Source organism: Schistocerca piceifrons, chromosome 3 (genome assembly GCF_021461385.2).
Source record: "Schistocerca piceifrons isolate TAMUIC-IGC-003096 chromosome 3, iqSchPice1.1, whole genome shotgun sequence".
Lineage (NCBI taxonomy): Eukaryota > Metazoa > Arthropoda > Insecta > Orthoptera > Acrididae > Schistocerca > Schistocerca piceifrons.
In genome coordinates, this window is record NC_060140.1 from 84,164,026 (window position 1) to 84,188,436 (window position 24,411).

At 38.3% G+C, this 24,411-nt stretch overlaps 1 protein-coding gene across 3 annotated transcripts in view; it reads right to left on the bottom strand.

Moving 5' to 3' along the window:
- The window catches only part of LOC124787840 (nuclear receptor coactivator 5), a 152,466-nt gene that overhangs the window by 39,776 nt on the left and 88,279 nt on the right, over positions 1 to 24,411 (bottom strand). For all 3 annotated transcript variants that reach the window (XM_047254784.1, XM_047254782.1, XM_047254783.1), the window contains 2 exons: positions 18,056 to 18,208; positions 5,197 to 5,396 (listed from right to left, as the gene is read on the bottom strand). In XM_047254784.1, the coding sequence (XP_047110740.1) occupies positions 5,197 to 5,396; positions 18,056 to 18,208 (353 nt within the window). The remainder of the gene's footprint in view (positions 1 to 5,196; positions 5,397 to 18,055; positions 18,209 to 24,411) is intronic.

A 24,411-nucleotide genomic window follows, 5' to 3' on the forward strand; every position in this document is an offset into this window, starting at 1 on the left:
GTGCTCATTCGAATGCTAACGTGTACACATGTCTTGGTTGTCAACTTACTCTGTGACTCATATGCGTTGTGTTGTTCTGAAATATATCTGTTAAACTTTATGTTATAACAGTCTCATAGTAAGACAACCCCCCCCCCGCCCCCCCCCCCCCCCCCCCCCGCATTGTTAGTGACAGTGTCCAAAAATTAACATTTTTTTAGATAATTGCTCTTGTAAACCTTATGCAATTTGTTCACATTTTATAAATAGTATATCACTTAAGCAAACAACACGCCAACAAAGCATTCAACTGACTATTATATGTCAACAACATACACTTAAAATTGATACTGGAATGAAAATAATGAAAGTTTTTATTATACATGGTGTGTGTATATATATATGTATAAAGAATATGTGAAGAACCACACATCGTTGAAACCATGCACTTATGCATAATGGCAAGCTTCTTGTCACTTGTATGCAATTTGATTGTAAGATACAAATCAGTTTTGTATCTTACAATCAAATTGCATACTTGGCAACTAATATAGGGAAGAGACATGACTCAGAACTTTGTGTACAACTACCTGTAAACAGTAAGAAAACAGTCAGAAGTAGGAAGTAAGATCCTGTTATATTCATATGACAGAAAGCACTATACATTAGTCCAAATAATGTCTATGTAAATGGTAGACATAACCACTGTATAAGTGTAAGAAGGTTCAGATTAACAACAGCACAGCAGAAATTATCAATGTCATATTAAACGCAAACTGCTGGTAGACGTAATTTACCCAAATTTTTATGTCGCATGTAGCCCAAGATCTATGTGTATGTAAAAAGTCTAGAATGTATAAAGGTAATCATACCAGAAAGCAATGCCATGTGCCCTCCAATTAAAATGACATAAATTAAATACCAGAAGTATTATGTTATTATTCATTGTCATACATGCATTCCTTATGAAAAGTAGCTTAATGTCTTTGATAATAATAAACTTAATAGTAACAATGTAGCAGTTCAACTGGTTGTGAATTGTTGGCTAATATGACAGTTATGATTTCTATATACTGCTTTTAGTCTCTACCTCATTACACTTATACAATTTTTTCAACTACCATTTACATGAACACTGGGCTACATCTTATAAACATATGTATTAATGTATAGTATTTTCTGTCACATGTAGATATGAGGACATTCTACTTGTAAGACTGGTCCTTACTGCAGTTGTTCGCTAGGTTCTAATTCACATGTCTTTTCGTTACTAATTGCCAGCCAGTTTACGAGTTATTTACAAAATGTTCCTCACAGGACACTGTGGCTAAGAATGGCGATAGAAAAACCACACCACACTTCTGAACTCATGTGGTATCTTTTTACTATTGAACAAGTTACTTGGGGTTCACGTTAACTTTACATTTTCATATGATTCTGTACTGGAATTTTTTTTTGCTTACTTATACGCTGTTGCATAGAATTATATATTACTGTTAGTTTCAAATATTTTATATACCACTGTGTGGCAACTACAAAATAGATTTTTAATTGTACGAAGATTTCATATTGTCTCTTGTTATTGCAATAATTTTTGTTTCTTTTACTACAATTTGTAAATTGTTCAGTAGCTTTTCTGCTTCAATGAATATTCTACCAGTAGTACCATCAGGCACAAGTTGCCTTCTTGTAAGCCCTGATGCAAAACATCGTTTACTGACCTGCCTGCAGTGATATGGGCATTTTCCATGTTGTTCATTGGTGCTACTCATTCTATAAACTGTGTTGTTAACACTTTTCATGTGAAGCCTATGTAATGTAATACCTGCACAGTGGATGTAACCTCCTCATATAATTGAGAGACAATTATGTATTGTTTTCTAATGCTATGTCACTACTGTAAAGTAGTGTGTTAATTGCGACCTCATTCTGCCATATGGAAATTATCTGGTACTACACTATGTGATTAAAAGTATCCTGACACCCCCAAAAGCATACTTTTTTCATATTAGGTGCATTGAGCTGCCACCTACTGCCAGGCACTCCGTATCAGCAACCTCAGTAGTCATTAGACATCATGAGAGCAGAATTGGCTGCTCCATGGAACTCACTGACTTCAAACATGGTCAGGTGATTGGGTGTCACTTGAGTCATACGTCTGTATGCGAGACAGAATCATATGTGAAACAAATGTTATTACTGTTAGTTTCAAATATTTTACATTTTATTATATTGAAGAGGGGTGTAATATGTAATAAGCCAATATCTATCCCCAGGCCATAACACAGGAATTACAAACTGCATCGGGATCCACTGCAAGTAGTATGACAGTTAGACAGGAAGTGAATAAACTTAGATTTCATGATCGAGAGGCTGCTCATAAGCCACACATCACGTTGGTAAATGCCAAACGACGCCCCACTTGGTGTAAGGAGTGTAAACACTGGACAACTGAACAGTGGAAAAACATTATGTAGAGTGACGAATCACAGTACACAATGTAGTGATCCGACGACAGGGTGTGGGTATGGCAAATGCGTGGTGAACGTCATCTGCCAGAGTGTGTAGTGCCAACAGTAAAATTCAGAGGTGGTGGTGGTGTTATGGCGTGGTTGTGTTTTTCATGGAGGGGATTTGCACCCCTTATTGTTTTGCATGGCACTATCACACCACAGGCCTACATTGATGTTTTAAGCACCTTCTTGCTTCCCCACTGCTGAAGAGCAATTCGGGGATGGTGATTGCATCTTTCAACACAACTGAGCACCTGTTCATAATGCATGGCCTGTGGTGAAGTGGTTACACGACAATAACATCGCTGTAATGGGCTGGCCTGCACAGAGTCCTGACCTGAATCCTATAGAACACCTTTGGGATGTTTTGGAACGCCAACTTTGTGCCAGGCCTCACCGACCGACATCGATACCTCTCCACAGTGCAGCACTTGGCGAAGAATGGGCTGCCATTACCCAAGAACCCTTCCAACACCTGATTCAATGTATGCCTGCGAGAGTGGAAGCTGTCATCAAGGCTAAGGGTGGGCCAACACCATACTGAATTCCAGCATTACCGGTGGAGGGCGCCACGAACTTTTAAGTAATTTTCAGCCAGGTGTCCGGATACTTTTGATCACATAGTGAATATGGCAATATCTCTGCCTTGGGTAAGAATTTAGAAATCTGTACTTTTCTTTCGATATAACGACGCTCTGCGTCATAATACTCGTGCATAATGTAAATATATTTTTTGGTGATATGTTTATTCTGGTTAGGATTTTCAACTCTGCAGAAAACATTATTCAGATGGCATATGACTGAAGTGATAATATTTCATCACTAAAAGAATGCCTTTTTGTAGACATCCCTGATATTGTAGGTGCAGTATGTTTTAGATCAATTTCTGTAGTCTTTTCATGTAACAAAATCGATCATATTTACCCTATGATAATGGGGCCCCTTAATATAGATGAACTCAGGTTTTTGAAGATACTTTTATATTTTTTTCTTATTTTTACCAAATACTGCCTTATCGAAATTACAAGTTGTGTTATTGACAAAAAATATCTTCAAATCTAACAAAAAAGCCAACATTATCAGTTTTTACATTTCTGAAAATTACTGGTTGCTTAAATTGCAGCATTAAAAAAGCAAATAAAAACTAATAAGTTACAAGAATATTTACTTTCAAAACAGGACCCCCCCACCCCTACCATCTAATGCTACCAGTCTGCGTGATCACATCATAATTATTGCCATTATCTTTCATTTCAAGTTTAGCCATTTTCATCATCCTCACACACATAAGACCATATTTATTTTAAAGGAAATACCACCTTTATTTCGATAACTTCTTGGTTAATGGGGAAGCCTGCATTGAGTTTCTCCTGCACATACATCACAAATAACTGCTTCAGGGCACAAAATCTTACCTTCTGGAGTCCCAGAAAATTTTTTGTGAAGAACTAAAACAATGGAAAATCCAGGATGGAATAATGACATCATCATGTGTGAGAGTTGCTGTGTGTGTGTGTGTGTGTGTGTGTGTGTGTGTGTGTGTGTGTGCGTGTGTGTATGAGAGAGAGAGAGAGAGAGAGAGAGAGAGAGAGAGAGAGAGAGAGAGGAAGAAGGCGGCTTTTTGGCCGAAAGCTTGCTTACTTGTTTAGCAGTCTTTTTCTTGTGCCTGCCTGCAACTCAACATATCATGTAGAACTAGTATCCTTTTAAACACATTCTTCATCTTGTACTTACTTCATACAAACATTCACTTCATTGTCAGTGAATTTTCATACTGCCATGAACTTGTTTATAGGCTTTGCTTCATTAATGACTATTAACTCAAATGTTAGCATTGAATGGTCTATGCAAATCATTTGCGAACTCTTAGACCCAGTTACCACAATAAAGCCTTGGCTACGATTTGCATATATTGTTGATCGCCAAAATTTACTGTCGTTACAACTCTGAGAATGAAAGCTAACTAAACACTGCAGTTACTTTTAAGACTGTTACTGCCATATATATGCTAAGATAAGAATGACAGGAAATGTAACTAAATTTCAAATTAAAATAACAATGACTATTAATTGAATATCTGTGTTACAGAATGTATTTTTTAAATGATGAATTTGATAAATATCATTACACACCAGTAAATAGTAATTGTAAAAATTAAAACAGTCCCTACACTATGGTTACTCTATAGTTACAGAATGAAATTACACACTTTCAGAGACTTAGCTGGACTCATACAGATATAATTTTATGAATATAGACTGAAGCGGTGAGCAAAAATTTGTACCAAGTCCGGGAACCGAACCTGGATCTCCTGCTTACCAGGCAGGTGCATTAGCCACTAAGCCACCTTGGCAGAGTGGTCCACACAACTGCACGGATTACCCTGGCACACCTCCCTCCTTGATCCAAATTCTCACTGCCGCCACAGTCTACTTTAAATTCCCCCTTACATACAAACAGAATTGCTGAGGCTCTCCATGTTGTGGAATAACACCTCAGCATTGAACCTTCATGGCTAACACACCTGCCTAATAAGCACAAGACCCCAGTTTGATTCCCAGCCTTGGTAAAAATTTTCACTCACTGCTTCAGTCTATAGACATACTCTATAAATATTTGAAATATTCTGATGAACTTAAAAGTCACAACACCAAGGAAATTTAAATACGAATTCAATCTACATTCAAACATGAAACAGAAATACCTTGTGGCAAGCCATGAAGAATGTTTAATGTGAGACTGCGATGCTCTTCATTCTGTGGCATAACCACTATTGCATACAATGTTCCACGGCTTGCTATATTTGCTAGTACCCTACTTAGGGGCACTTCCTCATTTGGGAATAATAAATCAACAGTAAGACCAACTCCTTTCAACCAGTGTTCAATATATTCGGCATATTCCCTGAAACCAGACAAAGCATTGCAAATGTACTTACACAGCAGGCAAAAACCAAAATAGAAACAAACTTGGCTGACTATACTGTTTCACTACTGGATTGACAGGCAGCATTTTCTTTACCCATATTTGTGAAACTACTGGATATTTCTAAAATGAATGTAAAAAATGAGAGGGCTGGTAGAGTGGGTCATAACAAGCAACTTTCGCATAACAACCCATACCCACAACTCTTAACTTTCAGCACCAGGCATCATTTAACAGTGTTAAGCACTGCCAGGAAGGTAGCATATAATGCGTCATCCGAGTTGACATGGTAGCAGGTCAACGTTTTGATTTTCTCAGAGACACTGAGGCAAAAGAAGATGGGGCTCATGTTTTGTGACCTTTATTTGAAAACAGTAATAAAAACTGCTCAAAATTACATCATTCTGCTTGAATGCATTCCAGAAAACAACATCCAAGTGATTATCACACCCTTTCAAACACACCCGGCAAAGTGGGGATTACATCAGAAGCTGGCATAATTCACACTATTAACTCTTCATCTGTCTTGACAGATATTTCATAAACAACAGATTTCAGGTGTACCAAAACAAAACAAAAAATCAAGGGGCATCAAGCATCGACGGAACATGCAAGCCATGCCAACGGTCCACTGCACCCTATCCAATACCATCCAAATGATATTGCACCCCATGAGAGAAGTCAGCAGATGCACCATCATGCCAATACCATATATGCTGCCACAGGCGAGTGGAGCATGTTCCAACAACTCAGGCAGTGTTTCCCTGACAAATTTTAAGTATCTGCATTCAGTCGTTGGGGGAGCATCCATGGAGCAATCATGTTACTGCCTATCAAACCAGCCCAAATGATGATGGTGAAGTGCTCTTGGTGACCACAAACAAAGGCAGCTAGCGGATTTTTCCTTGTGCACAAATGTTGATTGTGGTTGTTGAAGATACCTTCCCTTGTGAAGGATGGATGCCTCATCTGTAAAAAGTACAAAGTGTGTGAATTCAGGTGGAATGGCACACTTCCACAAAAAGTACAGGCAGAAGTCAATGTGGCACGGAAACTTTTCTGGGTTAAGGGCTTGAGCTTCCTGATGGAAGTAAGGATGCAAATAATTTTCATTCCACACAACAGACCGTGGATTTGGAAAAGCAGGAATTTTTCCTTATTGCCCTGATGACAGATTCCAGAAGACACAGATACATATGGTACTGAATAACAAGACGTTTCTTGGACAACAGCCTTCAAAATGCCACTGAAATAGGTTCACTTTAATCTAACAAAAGGAAAGTCACGGCAAGCAAAGCACTTCATGTTAACCCCACAAATAGGTACTGTTATAAGGGACTGCAATGAAAATGATACTTACAGTGCTGAAAGCAAGGAGTCCCTATCATATGATTCTGATTCTACCTCCAGAACACCTAACAGTGATACAGAACATCAAGAGTCAAATTAAAATGAAGGCAAGGTAAATATATACTCGATGGAATAGATGATTTTATTATTGAGTAAATATGTTTCATGTTGATAATGTCATATACTTACTGAAACTGATATTTGCTTGTAAATTTTCCTGAATGCCAGTGTTTTTGAAGCAGTAATTTTGAAATTAATTAACCTACAAAAACTTGTTTCGGATAGAAAATGTAATACGTTGTTGTGAATATACCAATATATTTTTTTAAGCTTCAAAATAGTGATCAGATTCCAATTTGGTTTGTACATACAAAATAAATAAAAATTCACCTCACCTTGTGAGGTGAAACCAGTCAACAATTAAAATAATAAGCGCAATTATGAATAAAAAATTAACACATGAATGTACCATCATCAAGGTTGTACAGTTAACACTTCAAATTTGTATTGCAATATCACTACAGTAAATGAATGATATTAAAAACCCGATTCACTCCAGCTTACAATACCATCAACTCTGAAAGCACTAAGGAGGAAGGGAAAATTTATAAATGAGTCGTTTTAACATCCATTTAATGCAGTTGGGGCTGGGACTCAAAAAATTGACATAATACGTGGGTAAATGGTAATGATAGGAGTAACTTCAAGGTTCCACCGTTTGGGTTGAAATGGCAGTGATAAGGTGACATCCTAGTAAATGTATATCTGTATGTTTTTTCTAGCTCGTTGATTTCGTGTCTGGGGAACTGTGGTCAATTCAGTTCTGTAAGTTCTACCTTTTCAATGTTACAACATAACTTCAATGTTCCAGCACTGAAGACAAACAATCATTTTCTCCAGAATGAATTTTCACTCTGCAGTGGAATGATTAAAACTGTATGCCAGACCAGGATTCAAACCTGGTACCTCTGCTTTCTGTGGGCAAGTGCTCTACTGACTGAGCTACCCAAACACAACCCATGACCCATCCCCACAGCTTTACTTCCACCAGTACCTCATTTTGTACCTTCCAAACTTTACAAGTTCTCCTGCATAACTTGCACTCCTGGAAGAAAGGATACTACAGAGACATGGATTAGTGACAGCCTGTGGGATTGTTTCCAGAATGTATATTCCCTCTGCAGCAGTGTGTTTGCTGATTTGAAATTCTGAGTGCTGGTCTGACACATGGTTTTAATTCACCAAGAAGAATTGTCGACGATGTACGCATGCAAAGAATGAAACATTTCTCTTGTCTGGCGTTTTGCAGCAAACCCCTGACCAAGAGCACAACTGATGTCCTAATAAGTCACTTAAAGTGTCTCTTGCAAGACCAAAGGGACAGAGTGTACCTCTTTGAGATTACCTGGAGTATGAAAGCTAATGTAAACTCAGCTTATAACATATATATAATGTCATTTAACAGCGACTGGATTGCGTTTACACTGGTATCAAAAGTAGTTTGAACAGTTTCTGTGCTGAAAGCGAATTATTTACAATTGTATTTATAAAGTCAAAATTCATCCCACTGCAAGATCTTTTGCTATGTAGGGCGGTTGTTATGTTTCACATACTTGTCCAAATAGTGCAGTACTGACAATGTATTCTTGTGCTTTGTCACTGTTTATTTTGATCAAATTCCCAGATACAGTTTTTGTAATTGTAAACATGCCGAAGCACACAACTGCTGCCAACGAGGGAGCATGGGAGTTCAAAGCACAAGGTCTTTATTTACAATTGTATTTATAAAGTCAAAATTCATCCCACTGCAAGATCTTTTGCTATGTAGGGCGGTTGTTATGTTTCACATACTTGTCCAAATAGTGCAGTACTGACAATGTATTCTTATTTTGATCAAATTCCCAGATACAGTTTTTGTAATTGTAAACATGCCGAAGCACACAACTGCTGCCAACGAGGGAGCATGGGAGTTCAAAGCACAAGGTCTTTATGGCCTGATGAAGCTATAGTATTCTATAAATACTGCAACAGCATGATATCATGGGACAGAAAAGATATTGTATTAAACCACATGCAGAGGAGAAGCACAAATGAAATAGATCAAAGAATTCTATTGCACAAATAAAGCTGATTATATAAGCTGGTTCATTGTTGGCCTTTGCTACCATCCTACAGTGATCTCTATGTGACTTACATGGTGAACTGGGTGTTTCTTTGCATTGTGTTTGGTTTCCCATTTGGACTTTGCCTGTCAGCTGCTGCTGCTGCTGCTGCTGCTGCTGCTACTGCTGCTGCACTATTGCTTGGGCCGGGAATAGGAAATGTTTTCATCTTGTGACCTGCCTGGCTCAGCAAACGATGAAGTTATCTGTTCCCATGTTTATGATGCCACATTTCTTTCATGTAACTGTATCAAGTTTTATATAGAAATAAATGTCAATTGCTGTCTGCAAATATGGTGATGACATGATTGTGAGATAGCACAACCATGATGTTATTTTTGAACTATGAAGTGTTGGGAAGCATGGAAACCACTCAACAGTTAATGTAACAACTTCAGCAGCAGACAGCAACAGCACAGCACTTTCAAGAACCATTGCATAAAACTCATTAATGGCATCAAGTCCTGCCACCCCGGTGTTTCTGCTGTTTGACCAAGCAAAAAGACAATGAGCATCTCCCATAGGTGGATGACACTTCATGGAGGCAAGTCAACATACGTTTCTTTGTATATCATGTAGTGCAGATATTTGATTCATTAAGAGCCTTCAACCATTTCATTAGACAGTATCTGTCATCCTCTCATCAGGCAGAATATGTACACTGCTAACTGATCATTCTGCATCAGAACATGTATATGGCAGCTGCTGGACTAGAACCCCTCCAACACAGGGAAAGAAACTCAACCTTACACAGCCTGGGTTATGGAATTACCAATATTGAGCCACACCTGTAATTTCAGGTGCATTTGTGGCATATACTGCACTGAAGTTCTTTTCCACATCCTTTACTCAAGTCAGATATCTCCTAGTACACTTTCTCAACCACCTACACCTCCCAGTACACTTTCTCAACCACCTACAAAGTTTTAAACTCTCCTACCTAAGTACACTTCTGTTGACCATTAGAATGGAAAGACAGCACTGTGACCAATCAAGAGCATTTCAACCACAAGCCCTCCAAATGTTGTTGTTTGCCCCCAGTGCCTTTTAAAGCATATACACACAGAACTCCCCACTATGATACTATCTGCCAAATTGCTTCGAAGCAGGACAATGTGGAAGTTTACTGCATACACCTTTGCAAGTCGGCTGCGTGGAACAACAATGCGACAGCTCAAACAATTTTCAACCAGTGGCAATTTCTCTAAATGACTGACAGAAAAGTTGCGAACCAGCTGCCTCAAACCTCATTCTGCCTTCCCCGCCAAAAACTTTTGGCATGTGAACATATTCGCACTCTTCCTTCCTTTTAGCCAGTCTCTCTTCATGGTTATGCATTCGTACCTACTGCCACTGCCTACATGTCTCTCTCTCCCAATGTCTCTTTCTTTCTCCACTTGATTTACCAGATATCCCACAATCACTGTGTCCTCTTTCATTTACACTGTCTTCTTCTGCCTTTCTTCCCCTATGCCACCGTCTGCACCATACCTCAGCAGTACAAAAATTCTGAGGAACCAACTTATTTTTTCCAATGTACTCACACATTTAAAATTTCAGTTCAAAATGCGTTCACCTGTGCGTTAAAGTTCGCTGATCTGGGAGGACACCCCAAGCCTATGTATAGTCTCAATTCGAATTCGCCTCTCTTTTTCATTCCCACTCTCTCTCACAGCCACTTTCTCTCTCTCTCTCTCTCTCTCTCTCTCTCTCTCTCTCCCCCTCCCTCCCCCCCCCCTCCACACACACACACACACACACACACACACACACACAGGCACAGGCACTATTTCTTCTCTCTTCCACAATCACTCTCTCTCTGCTAATTTCTATCAGCACAAAAGAAGCACGAATATGTTTGCATGCCAAAATTTTTGGTGAAGAAGGTGGAATGAGACAGCAGGTTCCCCGCTTTTCTGACAGTCTTTTAAAGAGGAGTGTATTTGCCTTTTATGTTCAGTAAAGCTTTGACAGTTTATTTACGTACTTTAATGCATTTATATACTTTGACAAATAAGAACAGAAAATAAGTATGCATTAGACAAGGTTAACACAAAATCATTTGGTTTACACTTCTTCTGGATACTTTGCTAATCAATCGCAATTCATCGAAAATGCCAGCCTTATGATTTGTATCTTAAGAAAGTAAAAATGTTATTAGAAATATTTTATTAAATTGGCAGACTTTCCAGTTTTGAACAGATTTTGGCAATCATCTTAAGTTCTTTTTAGGCGCATTATGACCCTTTTTAGGCCATTTTTTTTACCGCTGCAGTACCCCTTTGGGCATATTTGTATAGGAGTTAATTGCCCATTATACAGAGAAAGTGCATCGCCAAGTTCTACTGGTAAATAAATGCTGATTAAAAACTTAGTTGGCCAACCTCAGGACCCTTGTGATGACCCTAGTATCCTTGCCATGCATTCACTATTTTAGTTAAAACTACATTTATGCCTCAGATCAGATATGTAACTTCGAAGCTTTGGATCTCAGTAACAGATAATAATACTGAATGAAGTTATCCAAGAACATCAATTTAAGAACATACGGAAAAATTTTTGACAATCTGCCATGAACAGAAATTACAGAAGTGGCCAGCCTCACAGCTGGTACAGTATGATTTAATACCCACATATGATTGTTTTTTTTAGGGTTTTATAATGAACTGCTCACGAATGAATGGTGCTTTTGAGAGTCACCTAAGTCCACCTTACATCACATATAATGCAAAAGAACTGATAGATTTGTTCAATTTGCCTGGGTTGGAGGAAGTGTGTAGTGTTCAAATTTTGACCTTGTACTGCAGGATAGCTACTCCGATAGGTGTAAAAATGGTCACTAGGCCAATGGCTATCCAAATCATTTGACCTCTTTTATCTCTGTGATCAATAAAACACAAGATACGATTCTCTGAAAAATCATATTTTTGCACACAGCTTTCTGCAACATACTGATACCGTGCATGCACTAGTTACAAGGACACTATCTCCAAACTAATACTGTCATATTAGAAGATTTTGCAATTGCGAATAATGACTACCATCAGCTGTAGAATGGAATGACGACAGTGAAAATCTGTGCTGGACCAAGACTTGAACCCGGGTTTCCCGCTTACCACGAGCAGTGACCTTACCATTTGGCTATCCGGGTACAACTCACGGCCAGACCAAAACTTCCATATGTCGTCAACCATATGTCGGGTGCCATTCACAGGAATAGTTACTTTTCTTTTTGGTACAACTGCATTAGAATCCCTTATAAATCAGTCAAGATATGACCATCATGACATTCTGCGCTTTGGGCACTGAACAGTATTGTATTGTATTGTATTGTATTTTTTTATCGGTCCTGTTGTCTACATAACGGCTTATGCATTGGACATTGGACAAGTCAAGTTATAAATATACAGGCTGAAAGTCATTTCAAGACATACATATTTAAGGTTACAATAATCCACTTTACACGTAAGTATTTACATAGCACATTTCATAAATTTAAATATTCTTCAATGAGGTAAAAGCAGTGATGCTGTAAATATGACTTTAGAGATTTTCCAAATGTATTGACCTAGCTTTTATGTTTTCAGGAAGTTTGTTATAAACCTTTTTGGCACAGTGCTGTGCTGATTTGAGTCATATGTAAGTTTCTGTTTTGTCTGGTAAAGGGATCATATATATCACAGTTTTTTGCAGTCTCCAGTCCTTGCCTATTACATTTAATTTAAAGAAGAAAAGGGTTTCCATAATGTATACACATGGTAATGGAGGAATACCAGTTTTCTTAAACAATGGTTTACAAGAGTCTCTAGGCTTGCACCCAAACAAGATTCTAATGGCCCTTTTATGTAGTTTAAAGGTGCTATTAGCTGTTGTCGAGTTTCCCCAGAAGGTAACACCATATCTAAGACGAGAATGAAAGTACGCATGATATGCATTCAATACCGTTTTCTCACTACAGTATGATTTTAATGAACAAAGAAGGAAACACGTTTTGCTCAGTTCTGCATTGAGATATTCAACATGCTTATTCCATCTGATGTCACTCTGCAGCCAAAGTCCTAAGAATTTGGTTTCAGTATTGTTACCAACTGGTTCGTCATTGATAGAGACTGATGGGATAAACATGTCCTTGTTAGCAACATTGTGGAATTTTAGAGCAATGGTTTTCTTACTGTTAACCCATACCATCACAATCTTAGTGGTGGCACTTATTTCTGAAAACATTTTTGGGGGTCATATGTAAACAACCATGGACCTTGCCGTTGGTGGGGAGGCTTGCGTGCCTCAGCGATACAGATGACCGTACCGTAGGTGCAACCACAACGGAGGGGTATCTGTTGAGAGGCCAGACAAATGTGTGGTTCCTGAAGAGGGGCAGCAGCCTTTTCAGTAGTTGCAGGGGCAACAGTCTGGATGATTGACTGATCTGGCCTTGTAACATTAACCAAAACGGCCTTGCTGTTCTGGTACTGCGAACGGCTGAAACCAAGGGGAAACTACAGCCGTAATTTTTCCCGAGGACATGCGGCTTTACTGAGTAAATGATGATGGCGTCCTCTTGGGTAAAATATTCCGGAGGTAAAATAGTCCTCCATTCGGATCTCCGGGCGGGGACTACTCAAGAGGACGTCATTATCAGGAGAAAGAAAACTGGCGTTCTACGGATCGGAGCGTGGAATGTCAGATCCCCTAATCGGGCAGGTAGATTAGAAAATTTAAAAAGGGAAATGGATAGGTTAAAGTTAGATATAGTGGGAATTAGTGAAGTTCAGTGGCAGGAGGAACACGACTTTTGGTCAGGTGATTACAGGGTTATAAATACAAAATCAAATAGGGGTAATGCAGGAGTAGGTTTAATAATGAATAAAAAAATAGGAGTGCGGGTAAGCTACTACAAACAGCATAGTGAACACATTATTGTGGCCAAGATAGACACAAAGCCCATGCCTACTACAGTACTACAAGTTTATATGCCAACTAGCTCTGCAGATGATGAAGAAATTGATGAAATGTATGTCGAGATAAAAGAAATTATTCAGGTAGTGAAGGGAGACGAAAATTTAATAGTCATGGGTGACTGGAATTCTTCAGTAGGAAAAGGGAGAGAAGGAAACATAGTAGGTGAATATGGATTGGGGGGAAGAAATGAAAGAGGAAGCCGCCTTGTAGAATTTTGCACAGAGCATAACTTAATCATAGCTAACACTTGGTTCAAGAATCATAAAAGAAGGTTGTGTACATGGAAGAATCCTGGAGATACTAAAAGGTATCAGATAGATTATATAATGGTAAGACAGAGATTTAGGAACCAGGTTTTAAATTGTAAGACATTTCCAGGGGCAGATGTGGATTCTGACCACAATCTATTGGTTATGAACTGCAGATTGAAACTGAAGAAACTGCAAAAAGGCGGGAATTTAAGGAGATGAGACCTGGATAAACTGAAAGAACCTGCAGACGATCAAGTAGGTAAAAAGACAAGAGCTAATAGAAATCCTTGGGTAACAGAAGAAATACTGAATTTAATTGATGAAAGGAAAAAATATAAAAATGCAGTAAATGAAGCAGGCAAAAAGGAATACAAACGTCTCAAAAATGAGATCGACAGGAAGTGCAAAATGGCTAAGCAGGGATGGCTAGAGGACAAATGTAAGGATGTAGAGGCTTGTCTCACTAGGGGTAAGATAGATACTGCCTACAGGAAAATTAAAGAGGCCTTTGGAGAGAAGAGAACCACTTGTACGAATATCAAGAGCTCAGATGGCAACCCAGTTCTAAGCAAAAAAGGGAAGGCAGAAAGGTGGAAGGAGTATATAGAGGGTTTTTAAAAGGGCGATGTACTTGAGGACAATATTATGGAAATGGAAGAGGATGTAGATGAAGACGAAACGGGAGATAAGATACTGCGTGAAGAGTTTGACAGAGCACTGAAAGACCAGAGTCGAAACAAGGCCCCGGGAGTAGACAACATTCCATTAGAACTACTGATGGCCTTGGGAGAGCCAGTCATGACAAAACTCTACCATCTGGTGAGCAAGATGTATGAGACAGGTGAAATACCCTCAGACTTCAAGAAGAATATAATAATTCCAATCCCAAAGCAAGCAGGTGTTGACAGATGTGAAAATTACCGAACTATCAGTTTAATAAGTCACAGTTGCAAAATACTAACGCGAATTCTTTACAGACGAATGGAAAAACTGGTAGAAGCGGACCTCGGGGAAGATCAGTTTGGATTCCGTAGAAATGTTGGGACATGTGAGGCAATACTAGCCTTACGACTTATCTTAGAAGAAAGATTAAGAAAAGGCAAACCTACGTTTCTGGTATTTGTAGACTTAGAGAAAGCTTTTGACAATGTTAACTGGAATACTCTCTTTCAAATTCTGAAGGCGGCAGGGGTAAAATACAGGGAGCGAAAGGCTATTTACAATTTGTACAGAAACCAGAGGGCAGTTATAAGAGTCGAGGGGCATGAAAGGGTTAGCAGTGGTTGGGAAAGGAGTGAGACAGGGTTGTAGCCTCTCCCCGATGTTATTCAATCTGTATATTGAGCAAGCAGTAAAGGAAATGAAAGAAAAATTCAGAGTAGGTATTAAAATTCATGGAGAAGAAGTAAAAAGTTTGAGGTTCGCTGATGACATTGTAATTCTGTCAGAGACAGCAAAGGACTTGGAAGAGCAGCTGAACGGAATGGACAGTGTCTTGAAAGGAGGATATAAGATGAACATCAACAAAAGCAAAACAAGGATAATGGAATGTAGTCAAATTAAATCGGGTGATGCTGAGGGAATTAGATTAGGAAATGAGACACTTAAAGTAGTAAAGGAGTTTTGCTATTTAGGGAGTAAAATAACTGATGATGGTCGAAGTAGAGAGGATATAAAATGTAGACTGGCAATGGCAAGGAAATCGTTTCTGAAGAAGAGAAATTTGTTAACATCGAGTATAGATTTAAGTGTCAGGAAGTCGTTTCTGAAAGTATTTGCATGGAGTGTAGCCATGTATGGATGTGAAACGTGGACAATAACTAGTTTGGACAAGAAGAGAATAGAAGCTTTCGAAATGTGGTGCTACAGAAGAATGCTGAAGATAAGGTGGGCAGATCACGTAACTAATGAGGAGGTATTGAATAGGATTCGTGAGAAGAGAAGTTTGTGGCACAACTTGACTAGAAGAAGGGATCGGTTGGTAGGACATGTTTTGAGGCATCAAGGGATCACAAATTTAGCATTGGAGGGCAGCGTGGAGGGTAAAAACCGTAGAAGGAGACCAAGAGACGAATACACTAAGCAGATTCAGAAGGATGTAGGTTGCAGTAGGTACTGGGAGATGAAGAAGCTTGCACAGGATAGAGTAGCATGGAGAGCTGCATCAAACCAGTCTCAGGACTGAAGACCACAACAACATGCAAACAACAAGTTAGAGTCTCCCATTGAAGTACCTGTTCACGCCATTCAGTAACCTATCCTTTGCAGAGAAACCAGACTCTTGTTTCTCAATTGAAAAAGGGTCTAGGAACCAAAACAAAATGAGGCTCATATTTTGCTCAAAGCTTTGGATGAATTTGTGTTGCTGATAAACTGTCCTAAGTTAAGTTTATCCACTGAATGAAATATACACACATCAAAACTACTTTTAAAAAGACAAGTGAACAAAACTATTCCAGAAATCAACTGGACACTTGACTTACATTACCACATATCACAAACACAACAAAAACTTATACTGATAAGTGCCAACTCCCTGCCAGGTTGAGGAATATTCTACACACCTCATGCACACTTCTAAGCTCATTCAAAGGCATTAATAGAGTTGGTCTACAGCAAAACTGTCTGAGCATTAGTCACAAAGGCTCTTGTTTACGTTCTTTTTCAGGTCTTGAGTTGCTTGTATGCAGCATGTAGAGTAGGCTGAAAAACCAGTCTCTTGACACAAGGCTAGTATGCATCAACAAACTCCATCCAAGCAACTATACAATGTACATTATGCCAGCAAAACTACGATTTTTTATAACATCCAAAAGGTTTGATAAACAAATCAGTTTCATTCTACAGTGACTATAAAGTTCCCAAAGTAGAGAGAGAGAGAGAGAGAGAGAGAGAGAGAGAGAGAGAGAGAGAGAGAGAAATGTTACAAGGCAGCTGACTAGTAGAAACTTCAAGCATTACTTTTCTATCAGTCACAATACTTCTATCTGCAGTAAGGGTAATGTCACTTTCAGCAATATAGTGCAATTCATATTTAAATAATTGCAGTAAATATATGCTTTTATACAGTTACGGATGTAGGTAACAATCATTCTGTGGTACCCGCAAGATTAAATGTAATGCCTCGTAAATTGGAATCAACTTAAAACATACTTTCACTACAACATTCAAAACTGTGATGGCATAACAGCAGAACGATTGCACCACTGATGAATTCACTTGGCATCACATAACAGCAGAAGGGTTGCACCATTGACTGAATTCAAGAGCAAGTGTTACACTAGAAAGTGCGAGGAAATAATTCCCTTAAAATCCACATAAATATGCTAAAAATGAAGACAAGGTTTATGCCCCCAGAATTTAGCATCAAAACATAAGGAATGTTAACCATGCATATGTTAGCACAGTACGATTAAAGTGGAGCCATTCTCTGTAATTTTTCACTGGCAGCTGTTTAATGCATTCTGAGCACTGTGCACTGCTATGAGCAGTGTGAAACTTTGTATTGGTATATGAAACTTTTTCTGATCTAGTGACTTCCTAATAATATAATAATAATAATAATAATAATAATAATAAAACTTTCCTGATAAGACACTGGTTGCTTTCATCAAACTATGTAAAACTAAATCAAGCTTAATTTCTATTAATGCTGACCAACCCCCCCCCTCCCTCCCCCCCCCCCCCCCACCCACACACACACACACACACACACACACCTTGACCGAATATTGTCTTGTTTAGTTTTTATTGAAACCACAAAAATAACAAAATGAACCCAAATGGAAAAAACTGAACAAACTATGCCAGAAAAATACTGATTCCTTTATTAGTGTTCATCCTGATGAGGTAAGCAGACACAATGAGCCTAAAATCCAAACAAGCAGAAAACCCTGCGTGAGAAATGTAGACTCACCTCTGACTCTTGTTACAGACAATTATTTCACAATCATTTGTCCGGTCCATTGGCGGAATATTACTTGGTGGTCGGACATCTTTAGGTGGAATGTTCCTTGGTTCTGCCATTCCTGATCTGAAAGGTGCACCACCAAATGGAGGTTGCTCCTTCCTGAATGGACAAAAATCAGGTCGTTTCCTACTAAAACACGACAAGATTATATAATAAAATGAAAAAAGTTCAAAAACATAAAATTTCTGGCATACATAATTATTAAAAAAGTGAACATAATACAACACTGACCCTGTTTGTTTACCCTAAAGAGATGTATCAAAATATCATGAACTACAATTATATACAATTACATATGTTCATAGCCACTATTTATGAGGCACTACGTCCTGTACAGCTAACAAAAAGCATATGAAGAAGTAAAAAATTATATTCCTAACATTTGGAAGAGAAAAAGAAACAATTGAGGGAAGTGGGACAAGGGAGGCAGATCACTAAGGATCCAGAGAACCACAAGGCATTACAGAGATGGGTGCCAGAATAATAGACCATGTGTCTTGCTGTGAACATTTCTTTTTTATGTAATCATCTGTTATCATTCAGTTGAGAGGCAAGATATTAAAAAACAAAAACATTAATGAAACTGTGCTGTGAAAAGTCTGTTACGTGGTAGTTCATCACAGTTTACCACTGTTTCCTTGCATCAAACACAGCTAGAAATGTCAAAAATTTGGGGCTGCTACAAATATGTAAGCTGTTACAGCTAGTACTCCAAAAACAAGCTCTGTTCACGGTTTCAAAGTGAGCAATGAAGAGTAGCAGAACTGGCTGCAACAGTATACTCAGTAAACAACTGTAGGTTCAGCTTTCCACTGCTCTAAGCAGTCAGCTTGTTTTATTGGGTCATTTTGTGCATTTCCTTTTGTGTTTAGTGTTTTATATTGTTCATGTGCAACAACTGAATATGGTTTCTTTCACTTAGTCTCCCAATTCTGATAACAGCTTTGTTTTTGTTAGTCACATTGCACGTGTACTAGGAATATTGTCAATGCTAATGCTTTCTTCACCTTCAACCTTATATTCGATCACTTTAACATGCTCATTTTGTACACAATCAATAATGTACATGTGTGATCCTGAAGTAAGTTTTTTGTTCTCAACAACTGCCTGGCAGTTCAAGATCAATAATGCATTATAGAACATCATACACAGACAAGATGTCACTGCTGCTGAAACCTGTGTCACTTTGTTTTCTTCATCTGTTGAATATGGTTGAATGGAACATTTGTGGCCAGACTGGTGCTTTTGTTACGCCAGGTGTACTGAATATGTAACAGTCTTCAGATTTACAGATTTCAAGGACGTTTCAATCTCATCTAAATTTACTGGTGAAGTGAGCCATTCACGGTGATAAGCCTTGCATGCTCATATGACAAACCATCAGCTGAATTAATGTGTTTTTAGGTGAAGCCAATTTTGTATTGATGATGGGATTACATGCTTCAAACATCTCGGGCTTATAATCTAGCCTATACAAAGAGGTTTCAGCTTATGCTACATATATCATTTGGATGTGATTAATTATGTCTTTATTTGTTTAGGTTTCAGCTTATGCTACCTGAATCATTTGGATGACATAACTCTGTCTTTGTTTTCAAACCCATCTCATTTCCTGGACATTTTACATGGAAGCAAGTGCCATTTCATAACAATTATACACTTGAGCACTTAAATTTACACATACCATGGCTCTGAGTAGAATTTAAGGACAATGTGAAGTATATTCACCATTCGTTGGCAGCAAAAAAGTCTTTGTTGCTGGCTAAATTGGAGGCGAAATTTTGCAACTTGGGATTTAATAATTGGCTCAGAAAGTGGCACACCTTCACTTCACTTTATTAAAAGTATTCATAAAGTATTTGCCACATTCACTGTCTTTTCATAGTCCTGTCCTGTTTATGTCCATTACCACACCATTTTCAACTGTGTTTGCAAAACTTCTAAGTTTAATTCATTCTTTTACCCACACACTGATTGTTCTGTCAGATACAACACACTCACATGTTAAGCTTGTTTTTGCATCATTCTTCACGTGATCAATAATTTTTAGTTCACTGTTAACAGAAAATGCTTTTTGTTTCTATGAGATTGTGATAAGTATGTCCAAATCTAGACTTTGACTTAAGAGAAAAGTGTGTGGTCATCCACATGACTGTTAAAAGGAATCCATTAAACTTCAGTTACATGATAAAATCAAAGGCTGTAAATTCAATTAAATGTCTAGGAATTACAATTACAAACAGCTTAAAGTGCAAAAAACACACAGAAAATGTTGTTGGAAAGGTAAACCAAATAATTGTTTTCTTGGCAGAACACATAGATGTTGCAACAGGGCTACTAAAGAGACTGCCTATACTAGGCTTGCATATTCTGTTTTGGAGTACTGCTGGGTGGTGTGGGATCCTAACCAGATGGGATTAACGGAGTACATCGAGAATGTTCAAATAAGAGAAGAACATTCTGTATTATTGAGAAATAGGAGAGAGACAGTCACAGACATGATATGGGCTTTGGGATGGACTTCATTAAAACTAAGGCACTTCTCGCTACGGCAGGACTTTTCACGAAATTCCAAATACCAACTTCCTGCTCTGAATGTGCAATTATTTAGTTGACGACAACCTACACATGGAGAAATGATCGTCTTAATAAAATATGGGAAACCAGAGGTCACCTGGAAAGATACAGGTATTTGTTTTTTTCCACACGCTGTACAAGAGTGGAGTGATAGAGAATTATTGTGAATATTGTGAAGGTGATTCGATGAACCATCTGCCAGGCACTTAAGTGTGATCTGCAGAGTAGTGATGTAGATGTAGATGTGCATTATGGCTCTGCTCAGTTCAATTATTGTCAAGAATTGTTAGTAATTTTGCAGACGGCGATAACAACTACTGTGAGGTGTGTATTCACATTTTAAAGCAATGATATAATAAGATAAATCCAAAGCTGAATTTAGTTACACCTATCTCTCTTGGTTATTGTTTTCAAGGCTTGAAGGTTGCAGGGATAAATGATACTAAAAACATGCAATATGCAGATTGTAATAAGATCTATACAACATATAATCCAAATCCCCAGTATATTGGACTTTTACTATCTTTTGTAAAATCAGCTTAACACAAGATGCCAAAATTTCCTGCAACTACACCCCCCCCCCCCTTTTTTGCGCCATTTCATAGTTTTCACAGAATTTTCTCACACAAAATTTCCTACAATAACACTCATGTTTCAGCTGATCAATCCAAAAAAATTCTTTTTTGGCCTGTTGTTACAGATGTACACCCAGAAGGCAGAGAGATATTGAATTAGCTGTTAATTTTAACAATGTGTGACTGAAGGAAGGCAGTCCTCCTCTGCTATGCTCAGCACAGTATTCTATCACTGACAAATAGGTCAAATGTGAGCATTTCTGACTACTCCTCTCCCCCTGTTTACCACCGTTATTTTATGAGTGTCAGTTGCTTGTGTGATTGTACTTGAGAATTGTCCTCTTTCTATGGCTGTTACCTTCCAATATGTCAATGGACTCCAACATCAAATAATAATCTTGAAGATTTAAGTTAATCTGTGCATTCAACAACAGCTGCTACGAAAGAAGACTCACTATCTGTCCACAGATTAATTGAAGAGTATTTACACAGTACCTGTCAGTACATTCAGTCAACTCTTACCACTAGACGGAGACCTCTTCTAAAACCAAATTTGAGTCTTCACAATCAGAAACTAAAGCCACAGCCTACAGATTACATCAATACATGCTTGAGAGTACTAAAGTGAGTCTCTAGACAGCAGTGTGTGCACATGCTGTTTCAAAACTTTCTTTTGGGTGAAAACTGTGTCCATTTGGGACTTGAATGGGTCATAAGTAGTATCTGCAAATCTTGTTGGTAAGACCACTTGCCATGAAAAATAGGATTCCAGGTTTGCATCCAGGCTTGGCACAAAGTGTAAATCTATAGAAGTTTTGCATGCTTAAAAAGTTAATTTAGTCAGCAAAGAAGCAAACAAGTGTTGCAACTTTTTCAAATAACAGTCAGCTCTAAAAAAACGTGAGCTATATATAAATGAGGAGAAAACAATGACATACACTTTATTTGCTGCAAAATAGATACCTAGCCACATGATCACTTTAATAAGTTACATCCGAACGTGTTGGTTTAAGACACAAAAAAATTTAAAAATTAATTTGCATACACGCCACGATGGTATGCAGTAGCAGTATGTGGTGTCTTCCATCGGAAGACTGATTTGATGTATCCCTTTATGTTACTGGGTAGTCTACCTTGTGCATCTCCATTTCGGTACCCACTTCTGTAACCTACATTCACCTGAACCAGCTTACTGTATCAAACATTGACCTACCTCTAACATTTAGGACCCACACTTCCTACATAAGCAAATTAACTATTCCTTCATACCTCAGGATGTGTCCTATCAACTGATCCCTTCTCAAGTTTTCCCAGAGCACTAATCTCTCCAACTCAATTTAGTATCTTTAATCAATCTCTGCCCATCCAATCTACACCATTCTTCTACAAAACCATGTATCAGAAGCTTCTTATTCTCCTATACACTGACATAGGTGTTCCTACTTGTCTACACATTCTACAGGTGTGCAGCATGTGGCTGAGCCGTTCCTCCAGGACAACCTAGATCTTAGATAATGTTGTCACACAGCAATAAGGAGGGTGGGGCGTGGCGGGGGGGGTGGGGGGGGGTGGGGGGGGGGGGAAGGGGGGAGATGACACACACACACACACACACACACACACACACACACACACACACACACACACTCTTAGCTGGCCAAATCCTGTGTCTTTAACAATTATTGTGTTACTTATGTGGCTCAGTTTCTTTGCTTTTTATACATTTATATGCATCCCATCGCAGTAGTGAGCAAATATGGTGACTTCATTTTATCAGAGGAGTTGTCCTTATTTATCCAAATGTCATCCAGTTTCGCTTTCATACACAACCACACGCTACACGCCAGAAAAATACTTTCAGGTGAGACTTCTAACATGTAAATGTACATTCAATGTAAACATATTTATCTTGTTCAAGAAAGCTCTTCTTGGTATTCCATTGCATCTTTGTTTGTAATTAGTTATTTTCTTGGTCAAATAGTAAAACTTACCTGGCATCTCCTAATCTAATTCCCTCAGCACCACTCAATTTAATTCATCTACACTCCTGCACCCTTCTTTAACTTTTGTTGATGTTTGTCTTAAAACACTCTTTCCAAGGCACTACTCATTTTGTTTAACTGCTCTTCTAAGTCCTCTGCCACAGCCACCAGACTTACAATGCCTTTTTTATTCACAGTTTTACTGATTGTGCCTTATGGGTTTATGATAGTTAAATGGTTTTGGATCTAATTATCATCATCACAAGTAAAAATACAGAAAAAAATGCAAAATTACTATGAAATAGAAACAGTTGTTACTACATTAAAAAGTACAAGATAGAGGGAAAACTATACCCAGTATACTGTTTCAAAAGTAACAAGCCAAGTGTCATCTAGCACCCACTGTGGTCATTTAAAATCAAATGGCACGTTTGCTTTTATGTTGTACATTAAAAATGGAACAAAAATTTTTAATATTTTTAAAAAGTAAATTTTCTGATGATATCTTGTGCCCAGTATGTTTGCCGGATGATCTGATGTAGTGTGGCTGAAGAAGATGGTAGCTATTATGTGCTTTCAATGAACAAGGGCTGACATAGGTGTTCCTACTTGTCTACACATTCTACAGGTGTGCAGCATGTGGCTGAGCCGTTCCTCCAGGACAACCTAGATCTTAGATAATGTTGTCACAGAGCAATAAAGGGGGGGGGGGGGGGAAGATGACACACACACACACACACACACACACACACACACCACACACACACACACACATTCACTTAGCTGGCCAAATCCTGTGTCTTTAACAATTATTGTGTTACTTATGTGGCTCAGTTTCTTTGCTTTTTATACATTTATATGCATCCCATCGCAGTAGTGAGCAAATATGGTGACTTCATTTTATCAGAGGAGTTGTCCTTATTTATCCAAATCACCATTGGATATTCTAAACTGCGGTTGATTATATTTCAAATAATGAAAGACAATGATTAAGTCATAGTTTTCAACATAAATAACTTCTTAAGTTGTATTTATTGCACATGTAACCCAAGAATGCACAAGGGCACACTATGAATATAATTGTTCCACTTTTAAAGTATGATGCATCAGGAGGCACAGCAGCTGATTTTAAATGACCACAAGGAGCATTAGATGGCCTCTGATGATT